Source organism: Branchiostoma belcheri, unplaced genomic scaffold, assembly GCF_001625305.1.
Source record: "Branchiostoma belcheri isolate BF01 breed outbred unplaced genomic scaffold, Haploidv18h27 scaffold5, whole genome shotgun sequence".
NCBI lineage: Eukaryota > Metazoa > Chordata > Leptocardii > Amphioxiformes > Branchiostomatidae > Branchiostoma > Branchiostoma belcheri.
The window spans coordinates 4,919,324-4,931,732 of NW_017804131.1; the positions used below are offsets into that span (position 1 = coordinate 4,919,324).

The window sequence follows — 12,409 nt, forward strand, 5'->3', positions numbered from 1 at the left end:
GCACTGCAATTTGCTTAGATTTCTTTATTGCATTATTATGCACATCATAGTTCCACAGCATACTTTGTATCATAATTATAGACTGAATTATATAAATATCTATATAGAGAGTTTGTATGAAAGAACTTATATTGGGGATAGGGACTTGCAAGCTTTGCTATCAAAAGTGGGATTTTACGATATACTAAATAAAAGAAGGCAATGTGAAGTCTAATGGTTTAACCAGTGGGCACATTATTTCCTGTTAAATGTTAGCAGAATGGCTACAATGAACTGTACAATTGATTTTATTGATTTTATTAGTTTGCACATAAACAAAACAGACAATAACAAGGAGAAGTCGTAGACATCATCCCTCCATGAAATAGCTTGTTATTTTGTAATCTTTTGGTGTATTTCAATAGAGATATTATGAGTCAAACTGTTATAGAGTTTGCGAATATACTACTGGGGATGGTACCCAGGCTACATTTGCCTGTACATGTAGGTCAATGACCAGACAAATGACCTGCAGACCAGACAAACAAGATTTATTTTCCTGCAGACTCTATAGGGGTAAAAATAGATAGGGCTCCCTGGGTCTGACCTGCCAGCTGGAGGTATAAACAAAAACACTCTGTCCCAACTTTTGGGTCAAACAGACCATCCTATTATGAAGTAGGGGTGAAAAAGTGAAAATCCTTTTAAATCAAGCAATAAAAATATGCGACAACCTGCTAATGCACTCCAAAACACAAAGAGACTCAACAACTACCCACATACCAAAAATCATACCAAACCATCCCCTAGATTTTCCAAACATTCAACACAAAAAGTCCAACATTAAACATTTTGTAAATATCAAACGCAAACAGCTAGGGGACCCAAATTTAAACCACTAAACCATGGTAATAACAACTACATGCTACCTTAATATCGCACAAACAGTCCATAACGCGAAAACAACAGAATAAAAAAATTAAACTGCAGTACCAAGGTCAATCACCAGGGGCTCAAAGTCAACCTACACAATCTCCAAGGCCCCATCCATCAATCTGCCAAATATCGTACAGTTCCTTCTCACCGATCTTCAGATATCAGACCAAACATGAAACGGAGTAAAAACAGTACCCCCATTTTCATGGAGGGTAATAATACAAAACAAGGATAAAATAGGTGCAGGAGGAGGGGAGAAGCATGGAATGCTTATACAAGGCCCTCCTCCTCTAAACTATACAGAATCAAATATAATCAATAAATGGAAATAACACAATAGAAGATAGGAAATAATACAATAAGGATAATCAAATAATGTACGGTATAAATTAATGACAATGAAATAAGGTAATGTAAGTTATAAATACAGTGCAATAATGATAATGATAATAATTGGTATGAGTTAAAATAAGAGAAAAACACTAAATGAAACTACTACAGGGGGCTAGATTCGTTTATCAGATGGTTTTTCAAAGCTTGTTTGAGTGAGAGAAGAGACAAGGTAGGATTCTTTAGGGTTGGAGTTAGTTGATTCCATAAGGTGACACCTTTGTACGAGGGGTGTTCAAAAAGTTCTCGGCCTCACCTAGAAAACGTCATGGCAGTAAAATTTTTCTTAAACTATTTTATAATATAGCCCTCTCTAACTGCAATGCACTTGGTCCAGTGATGTTCCAGCTTTATTTTACCCTTGTGGAAGAAGGTTGCATCTGGACCCCTCAGATTGGCCTATACCGCATAGATGACGTCATCATTACCATCAAAACGTTGACCACGTAAGTGGAACTTGAGTTTAGGAAACAGGTAGAAGTCCTAGGGTGCTAGGTCAGGTGAATTGGAAGGGTGGGGTTAGACTGCAAACCCAAATTCGTTTGCTGCTGTCGCTGACCCCTGTGTTGTGTGGACAGGTGCATTTTCATCACGCCAGCTCGGAGCTTTCCTCTCCTTTTCTCGTTGATCGTTGCCCTCAAATGTCGTAATTCTGTTTTATAGTACTCCCCATTGATGCTTTAACCCCTTCGCAGGTAGTCAATCATGATTGCTTCCTTACTGTCCCAGAAAACAGAGGCAAAAACCCTGTCAGCGGACGAAACTCGCTAAAACTTCTTTGGGGGGCGGGAAAAATTCTTCATCCATTGTTTGCTCTGTTGTTTTGATTCGGGGTGAAAGTGGTGAACCCAGCTCATCTTGAGTGACAAATGTTTTGAGGAAACTGCGTGAATTGGACTGAATTCGTTCCTTGAAATGTCAAGCCTGTTTAAGTTCTGATGTTCAAAAAACATTCGAGGCACCCACCATGCAGACAGTTTGTTCATCCCCAGGATGTTCGACAAAATATTGTGAACTGAGTCATAACACAGGCCAAAGAACCTGCTACATGTTGGACAGTCTCACATCTGTCATTCACTACCATGTGATGGATGGCCTCAACTGAATTGTCCGTGGTGCTGATTTGTGGCATCCTGACCTATGTTCATCTTTTGTGCTCTCCTTGCCGCGATTGTAGCTAGTAACCCCGTTCTTTATATTTAGATAAGAAGGGGAGTCATCACCAAGTGTCTTGACCATGTCTTCATGGATGTCCTTAGGAGACTTTCTTTTTTATCGATACACTTGATCACAGCACACGCTTCTTTTGCGGCCATTTTGTGATTTGCCCTCACCCACCCCATTTTCACGGGGCGTCACGTGCTCATTAATGAATACAAAAATTTGAATTTTTGTGTGCAGTGATGTAAGACGTCATAGTATACAGCTATACCAAAGAATAGGAGTTTGACCTTTATTTTCTAGGTGAGGCCGAGAACTTTTTGAACACCCCTCGTATCTAACTGACATTTGGGCAAGAGAAGTGATTTTCATACCCCTCTATATACTATACCCCTCTAAGACTTTGATGTTTGTGGGGAATCAAAGTATTAACACGACATGAGGCACAAAACATCTGTTGTAGTCATGAAATTCAAAACAAAAGCATGTCCTCTAAGTTCTACCAAATCTTCAAGTTTTTAGAACATGTATAAAACCAACACAATGAAGGAAAGTCCAGGAAGAAAGAATTAAGAGAAATCTGGCTATGTACATTTGTATAATTTAAATGATAACTGAAGGAAATTTTCTCTCAAACATATATAGAAGAATGTCGATATGGCATACAGTTATCGCAGTGATTTTTGGTACAGTACAATGAAAAGTTTAAAGTTTCTGGTCGAAGGTTTCCTGGTTGGCAGGGACGGTTTTTTTTTAAACTTTATTGTTGTTCATAAAGCATAAAGTACAAGTACACAAGTGCACACCAGTAACATAATATACAATGATTACATTTTTCATACGTTTCTTAATAAACATTCAGCTTTAAACAGTGGGGTTATATCCATTCGACTACATTTGTACTTCCATATTTAAATTTAGAGATGGTATTTTTTCCAACCAATATCAGTTATCGCAGTGATTTTTGCTATAAAACGATGAAGGTTTAAAGTTTCTGGTCGAAGGTTTCCTGGTTGGCAGGGACGTTTTTTTTTAACTTTATTGTTGTTCATAAAGCATAAAGTACAAGTACACAAGTGCACACCAGTAACATAATATACAATGATTACATTTTTCATTCGTTTCTTAATAAACATTCAGCTTTAAACAGTGAGGTTATATCCATTCGACTACATTTGTACTTCCATATTTAAATTTAGAGATGGTATTTTTCCAACCAATATCAGTTATCGCAGTGATTTTAGGTACAAAACGATGAAGGTTTAACGTTTCTGGTCGAAGGTTTCCTGGTTGGCAGGGACGGTTTTTTTAAAACTTTATTGTTGTTCATAAAGCATAAAGTACAAGTACACAAGTGCATACCAGTAACATAATATACAATGATTACAATTTTTCATTCGTTTCTTAAACATTCAGCTTTAAACAGTGAGGTTATATCCATTCGACTACATTTGTACTTCCAAATTTAAATTTAGAGATGTTTTTTTTTCCAACCAATATCAGTTATCGCAGTGATTTTTGGTACAAAACAATGAAGGTTTAAAGTTTCTGGTCGAAAGTTTCCTGGTTGGCAGGGACGGTTACAGCCCAATCTCCATTGGCATGTCCCGGTATGCCGTCATGGTTCTTCATTATCACACCTTGTCCGTTGGCTGTTGCATCGACTGATTTGTCAATTTCTCCTGTGATAAAAAACCATAACAATACGTAAACAAATAGGAGAACCGCAAGTTTGCGAGAGCAACAGTGGATATCATTTGATATTCATACAGTAAACAGTAGACGTTAGGGCTCGAAATTAAAGGTGGTATAATGGCCACTGACCACTAAGATTTAGGCTGGGACAACTAGAAACATTTTGGGGACAATAGAAAAATAACATCAGAATGTCAGCCCTTTTGTTTATCATGCCCGCGTCCCTGCTTTTGGATCCGGAAAATACCACCCCGAATTTCCTGTCTACTCTGCGATTATAGTGCGCCTGGGAGTGAACATAAGCAAAATAAAGTTGACTTCAGGTCATACAATACTAAAACACTGGACGTACCCATTTCAAGAGCTTGGTTGTCATGTGCCTCGTTGGTGGCGTTGTTTGGTGCCTTGGAGCTGTCCCTGCCTCTGCGCTGTGGGAAGATCAGCTTCTCAAGCCCGAAGAACGGCAACTCCACCATGATGGTGGCAACGAAGCCGCACAGGAACGCCAAGAAGGAGTAGGCGAGGAAGAGGAACCACTGCAGAACATGATCGACAAATTCGACATAAAATATCGATGACAGTCATATCTTGAAAGTTCATCTGTGTTGGTTGAAGTCATTATGAAGCAGTTTAAACTGTAATTTCCAACAAAAGGGTTTGGACTTACCCAAATTTTCGACTGTACAACTCCAAGGACTGGAGTTTTACAGTCGAGAATTCTATTGTTTTATTGATTGCTGTTGGTAGTGTATTCGCTCACATTTGAATGAAGCGTTCCATAACACTGGATACACCCTAAGTTAGCCTGATCCTACGGCATACTGCTAACCCGAGAGTGACTTCAGCACCAAGGACAGGGGTGAGAACGTGTTAACCTTAGTAATTAACCGCAAGCGTTTCAGTCATATATATGGAATAGATGTTTTACTTTTTAAAACAAAACATCTATAGCTATTCCATATATTATAATAATACAAAGCTTAAGCCTGGATCCAGTTGCAATGTTAAAATGTATTATAATAGCTTGTAAGGAATTTTCATCTCACCCAGTTATCGGCCGTGTAGAAGAGCGGTGTTTTGAGGGACATGGTGTGGACATGCATGACGATGGGGTGCACGAGGTACGCAGTGTACGTCAGACGGCTCAACGGCACCCACCCGCTCCACGACAGCAACTCCGTGATGATACCTGAAGAAAGCAGCGGGATGTTACTATCTCTAAGAACTCATCAGAAAATATTTTGCCCACTACTAATAAGATTGGTCACAAAATAAGGGCACAGTTTTCTTTCATATCTCGTTTGTACAAATCCTCAAATAACATCATCCAATCTGTTGTCAAATCCGATGTAATCTTCCGCAACAGATTCTTCTGCAATATCTGGGTCCGTCTGTACTCATAGTCATATTTTTAACTGATTATCATGAAAGTTAATCTGTGTTGGTAGTAATCATAGTAAAACATTGAACTTCATTCCAACACAAGGGTTACAGAGCGATCAAATTGTCGACAACAACTGTCGCCTTCATCAGGATAATTAATGACCAATCACTTCACAACGTGATCTCGCGAGAGTTACGGTTTACAAACACGTGACCTTATTCGCACGAGACTTTACTGATACGTGACGTACGTAATTGATATATTGATATTCTTGTTATGTGTATCTCTCGAGAAAGAAAGTATAAAAACAAATTCATTCTCGTACCTCCGTACCCTACACAACAAGCGAACACCACCCAGGCTACAGTACAGGAGAACACTGTTCTGTCCCAGGCCCTCCAAGCGGGTTGGCCATACACCGAGTACGGACTTCCCATCCAGGCGGGGGCAGCTACAAACAGCAAGGCAAAGCCTGCCGCAGCGAGCCAACCAAACAGCATCAGCGCCTGAATGTAAGGAGGCAGCACTGATTATAGTCATTTAGATAGATTGATTCTTTATTGACACAACAAAAAAGTACAGTTACTTTTGTATGGTCTTCTAAAACTAAAGATCTCACAAAGTTAAATACATGTATGGATGACTTCATCCTACGTACAGAATATATGTATGTGGCAAATTACGTACAAAATATATATCAGTGATAACAATAACGTTTTAACTCTTGCCTAACATGTAGTCTCTAAGATTGAAACATTCGTTAATATATTTATATATATACCATAGTGTACAACTATAATGTTGAACAATTTTTGAATCCTCCACTCTTACTATACATAAGACCTAAAGTTCGCTTCTACACAAAAACTGTGCAATCTCCGTCATGACATTTGTTCCGCACATAATAAAACGTATTAGTTAGACCAGTTATACGAAGACTTTTACACTCTTGCACTCTTTTTACACGTGCAGTAGTTTCTTTAGCTTGCTGAGAAATACGTGTGAAGTACCTTGGTGAGGCCTGTTTTGGGTACTTTGCGGTTGATCTTGAAGAGTATGAAGCCCATCAGTAGTCCCACCATGTATGGTCCCATGCGGGTGAATGTGAACTTGTACACCGTAGCGTAATACGACCCAGATGGAACACTAGGACAGAAGAAGATTTCGGTAAATAAATTTGCCACAAGGAAGGAAGATTGCATATACATCCTTTTTAGACGTTTTATTAGGCTGAGTTCTTGTGATGTGTTAAATTGTATGCTACCACGACAAAAGAGCTTTCAAAAGTCACCATTGTAAATATTATGTAAACAAAATCTTCAAAAGTACTTACTTGACCAGGAAGTGGTAGAGAATGCCGGTGAGGGCCATGCTAAGGACTGTGAGGAAAGTCACCAAACCTACTCCCAACTTCGGTTTCCTAAAAGGTCAGGGCAAAAAAAAAGTATCAACAAAGGAATTCGAAATTAGCCTGCAACACTTTAAAAACATGCACAACTTTAGTGACATTTATAAGGCTTGTCGCAAGTGTTAAATGCTCCTGTGCGTCATTGTCCTTCCATATATGTGTGTGTATAGATTTTTGCTTGTAGTACGTACTATATATATATAATCATGTGTAATGACAGCTTACTTGTACAGCAGAACCAATAGACCGGGAGCTACGATGTAAAGCTGCATGTCCACACCAAGGTACCACGCCCAGCCGAAACACTGCAGATTTCAAAAATAATTCGTTATTTGATGTTGTTTCCAGTAGCATTGTTTCAACACGTTGATTGAAGCTTCAAGAGCAGCGGTAGTGATAATTATCTTTACCGAAGGAAAACATATTGTTTTTGCTCAGTTTCCTCCTCTTCTTCTTCTCCAAACAGTAACCTATGACCTGACCAATGACATGATTTGTTGACGTTTGTCACCATGGTGTCTGGTGTTGGGTTAAATAATGTTGCAATTTCATGGTCTGCTCTGCTCCTGTCACCATATACTAGTAGTACATGTATTGTATGTGAATGTGTTTGAGTAAGAATTAACAGAGCAGACCATGTCCGAAGGTAAACATTATGCATTTGCTTTGCAAATGTTACTTCTCTAGTGTAGTTTCATATTCGATACCTCAGCTTCACCGTTGAACCAGTTGTTGATGTATAACAGGTTGGTCCACACCCAGCTCTGACAGGCTGCGACGTTTCCCATGGCGAGGTTGCCAGGGCTCGCCCACATGGGTCCCGTCCCCATGTAGACCATCAGACAAGCAAAGATCATGATGAGGAAGCCGTACACGGGGGTCAACCTGGAAAACAAGTACAGAATCCCAGTATATTATGAATCTTTCAACGAAAAGCTTGGATGAATTTTGAAATGAAATTATTACAGATGCGGTCTGGTCTAAACATGCTTATACTCTATTAGATATAATTAAAGCCGATGTAGTAATACAACTATAACCTAAGCTTAACGTGACAGCAACAAACGTTATCATGAAAGTTCATCTGTGTTGGTAGTAATTATGGTAAAATGTTGAACTTTATTCCAACACACAGGTTAAACAGAGATCAAATTTTCAGCGACCACTGTCGCCTTCATCAGGATAATTAATGACCAATCATTTGAAAACGTAATCTCGCGAGAGTTACGGTTACAGACACGTGACGAGACTTCACTGATACGTGACGTCTCGTAAGTCAGTAAAGTCTCGTGTGAATAAGGTCACGTAACTCTCGCGAGATTACGTTTTGAAGCGATTGGTCATTAATTATCCTGGTGAAGGTGACAGTGGTCGCTGAATATTTGATATCTGTTTAACGTGTTTGTTTACTATAAAACGTTCATCAGTTCGGAAAAGGAAAAAACAGCTGTACGGAAATCCTAACCTCCAGTAGCGGTGCAAGTAGTGAAGAAGTAAGTCCTTCCCAGTAAACGAGCCCTCGTTCTTCTTCAGTTGCTTCATGAACAAGTAGGACACCAGCAGTGCACTGTGGAGAAAACGGTTTTCAGATCAACGAAATGTATGTGTAAAACATAGAGAAGGGCTAGAATACCCAAAGATTGTTTCGATTAAGCCACACCAATTTAATTTGTTGTTTCTCGGATTTTTTCAGAAAAAAATGAAGTGACAGGGCGAAATAGAAAGTGAAAAAAAAACAGGCCAAGGCACCCCATGATAGCCGGAAATGGTACAATATAAGCCATGTTCCATACATGGCTGGTTTATAATTTAAAAAAAATAGATTGTGAACTTTTAATGAAACAAAATTGTATTGTTACATTGAAAAACTTTAAGAACTAGGAAGAAAAGGACTTTCCTCAACCGTTGAGGCCAAAATATGTCTTTCATTGAGCATTTTGCAGTTAATTTAGAGAAAAAAATGGACAGGGCGATCCGAGAAGCAACAAATTTAATTCGCGTCGCCTTAACAATTAGATGCACGTTTTGACAAACCAAAAAGTTAGTATTACATATTATATACGCGGTACATTTTGGAAGATACATATCAATACCTTTTTTGTACAAACGGTTAAACATCATTAAGGGTAATCATCCCACTATCTGCCTAATCTGGTGTAAACGACCTCATTGCTGGTACAAGGATTGAACGTTCGAACAACTTTTGATTGGTTGTGTAGATGTTAAGTTTTCTACCTTAGCAGCAGGAATGTGTCCACGGCCATATCCATACTTCCTCTTATGAAATACCACCTCTCTGAGGACCATTCATACCTCTGTCTTATGTTAGCTGTAGAAAGGTAGAAACGGTTACTCAAAACCATGTAGTGCACTTAGTTGACAAAAAGACTACTTAGGTTATAACTACGCTAAGCAGTGTATGGCTTATTGAACAAAATGTCTGGATCTTGTTATTTTTCTCTTGTCTAGGATGATGAATGATGATGAAATGGTTTATTGAGAATAAAAACACTGGCAGCCTTACATGCTGTGGTTCTTTAACAATTTCATCTTAGACTCATGGACAACATACAAAATTCTTATGACAAAGATCATTCAATATAAAATTCCAGACATATTAAAATCAATTGGTGACTACATTTTAAAACGTTTTACTCATGAATAAAATATTCTGTATACATGGAGGCCGCACAAATATTTACATGTCATCATTCAACAATCGTACGCAGAAGGGAAGAGTGCTGTTCTGATACCGGGCAGTTCTGCACTCGTACTACCCTGGAAACCAAACTCGTTTTCCGGGCCGCAAGAGCCCTTCGCCCGCTAGTGTAAATTACCAGTACGGGAGAGTCTAGCCCGAGTGGAGTTTGGCTTGCCGGCCAGCCAAACTCCCCCCCCCCGGCTCAACTCCCCCGTAGCGGTAATTTAGGCAGGCGGGCAAAAGGCTCTCGGCTGCCGAAGGAAAACGGCTAACGGCCCGATACTAGTTCGGCATCCAGGGTACATTTGGGTACATACCGGGTAAAAGAGTTACTATTTCTGAGAGTTTTGAGGTGAGTATCACCCCGTCGAGGTGGCAACCATTCACGGTACTTTTAAGAGTTAGCAAGTGAACGTGCGAATCTTAGGCACAGTTGACGGATGGCACGGTAAACCTTTTTGAAAGGGGCAGCTTACTTGTTATTGCGTTATCGGTAAAGAAGTCCGTGTGTCCATAGATGATCCACAGCGTGCTGATAACGCGGATGCCGTGAAGCGCCGGAAGTTGCCCTGGCGGCTGGTATGTGTCGAACACCTTCTTGGTGTTGGAGTACACGGAGAAGGACAGAAAGAACCGGCCAGTCTTACCTGCAGTAAAACGAGAAATGACATGAGAATCGCAGTATTTCCAGGTCCCTTACATATCATACAGACGTTGAAGTCGCAGTTATACCCTGTTTATGAGTGTCTTTTTATAAGTCATATGCGATCGACCATGGTCAACATCGTTGCGCACGTATGCAAGTACTTCATAAAGCTAAGCAATATAAGAGTTAGAACAAAATGCCTGACGTAATGTTGTGTTGGCAAACTGTTATTTCTTTAAGGCATTAATGATCTTATTCTGCATAACAGATCCAAATTACAACAGTCGACCGAACACCTGAATCATCATACAGAAACATCACGATAAAGAAAGGGACCAAGAGCATAAAATCACCAGAGTGAACTACGTTAAAGGTTAGCATTATTCAACGAGACGCCTGTTGGATAAATTGTACTTACTCTTAGTTATAGATTTCACCTTCTCCTGTGTACAAGAGACGTTGATGATAAACTCGTACAGGGTAGAGATGAGCAGCATCAGAAGGATGACGGCGATGAAGCATCTAGAACAATGTCATAGGTATTTCCACACGTTTTACGACAAAGAATGCTGTGCATACCAGATGATCAGTCATGCACTGTGAGTGAATATAAAGGTAGCTTCTCTCACAAGATTATCTGCCACATGGTAGTCTTTTCGGATGTCTAGTTGGTATAATAACTATAAAGCTGTCCATATGCCTCAAAATTGGTCTTTACACCAAATGCAAACAATTCTTAACAACTTACACACTTGCCAACAACTTTATGAATTTTTGACTCTTTGACTCTAGATCTATACTAATAACCCACAGTTTGTAGTTTAATATCAGTGTTTCTTGCATAGCACAACTCGTATCTTACATTGCGACGATGGCTCCAGTACTAAAGGTGGCGTAGTCTTCTTCCCGCTGACAGAGAACACCCACGGGGAACCAACTGGGCATCGGCTTTATGCCAAGGAGACCTAAAAGGGAGCGGAATGATGCACCATTAATAAGGACAGAGACGGGGGGCGTCACAAACTTCTGGGTACAATGGCTACACTACTGCACAGACTTGCATTATGAAGGCTGTACAGTTTGGGACAAGAACAGACGAAAATACAAATATATTATATTATATTATATTATATTATATTATATTATATTATATTATATTATATTATATTATATTATATTATATTATATTATATTATTATTATATCATATCATATCATATCATATCATATCTGCAGGAGTTTGTCAGAAGTGAGGCATTGAATGCAAAACTAACATACCTGTGCCTGCTAGGAGTGTAACATCAAGATCGCTGCACGTGTTGGGTACACAGAGCCCATTAACGTAAGACCGCGCATATCCCGTCAGTTCCTATGTACAACAACAACATATCATAAAAAGTAAAATTTTATTCATATTCCAACATTTAGTCACAGTCAATTTTTTTCAACTTTTACATCAATGCCGCCACCAACACAGGGAACAATACAATACTCATCTTTACCTAAGTGACGTGAGGAAAGTCGTGTCAAGTGCCTTAGTTAAGGGCACAATATCGGTGGCATGTCAGGACTCGAACCCGGGACCTCTTGGTTTCGAGTACTCTGTCGTTACGCTACACGAATACACAACAAAACGACTAAAATAAATGACGATGCATACAGTCCATGTTCGAGCCTAATGACATACCGGTGCGATTCCTGCCCAGCCTACAAGACAGTACATCGGCTTCAGGTCCTTCGGTACGTCCGGAGCGTATTGGATGCGGTCCCTGCAGCCTTTGAAGCTGCCGAAGTCGTCATATCCTCCTTCAAACAGGGCTGATGGGGTGAACTTTCCGGTGCTGTCCAACACTGGGGATGACGAATACGTTATAGATGTTATATCTACACATGGGAACTAGTCTGCCTTAGCATGTATCAAGCTATAAGTTATGTATAGCCTGGGTACCATCCTGGTTGGTTTACGTCCGCTCCCACAGTCGCTACCGACAAAAGGTGCCTTTGGTTGGGCGTAAACTAACTAGTACAGAAGCCAATTCTAAAAGAGACCTAGAAATCGTGGCACCCACTTTTACAGAAAAGGTTTGACCTTATTTGTGGTAGTGAGGCC

The 12,409-nt window shown here is 39.7% G+C and overlaps 1 protein-coding gene across 1 annotated transcript in view; it reads right to left on the reverse strand.

Moving 5' to 3' along the window:
* Window positions 1-2,963: 2,963 nt before the first annotated feature.
* Window positions 2,964-12,409, reverse strand: part of LOC109480014 (O-acyltransferase like protein-like) — a 13,893-nt gene continuing 4,447 nt past the window's right edge. The window contains exons 2-16 of the mRNA XM_019782144.1: window positions 11,987-12,150; window positions 11,578-11,668; window positions 11,163-11,265; window positions 10,719-10,822; window positions 10,131-10,301; window positions 9,189-9,282; window positions 8,419-8,520; window positions 7,661-7,838; window positions 7,179-7,258; window positions 6,879-6,965; window positions 6,556-6,691; window positions 5,871-6,051; window positions 5,208-5,350; window positions 4,514-4,697; window positions 2,964-4,148 (exon numbers count right to left, since the gene is read on the reverse strand). Coding sequence (XP_019637703.1) covers window positions 4,006-4,148; window positions 4,514-4,697; window positions 5,208-5,350; window positions 5,871-6,051; window positions 6,556-6,691; window positions 6,879-6,965; window positions 7,179-7,258; window positions 7,661-7,838; window positions 8,419-8,520; window positions 9,189-9,282; window positions 10,131-10,301; window positions 10,719-10,822; window positions 11,163-11,265; window positions 11,578-11,668; window positions 11,987-12,150 — 1,961 coding nt within the window. The 3' untranslated portion in view covers window positions 2,964-4,005. The remainder of the gene's footprint in view (window positions 4,149-4,513; window positions 4,698-5,207; window positions 5,351-5,870; window positions 6,052-6,555; window positions 6,692-6,878; window positions 6,966-7,178; window positions 7,259-7,660; window positions 7,839-8,418; window positions 8,521-9,188; window positions 9,283-10,130; window positions 10,302-10,718; window positions 10,823-11,162; window positions 11,266-11,577; window positions 11,669-11,986; window positions 12,151-12,409) is intronic.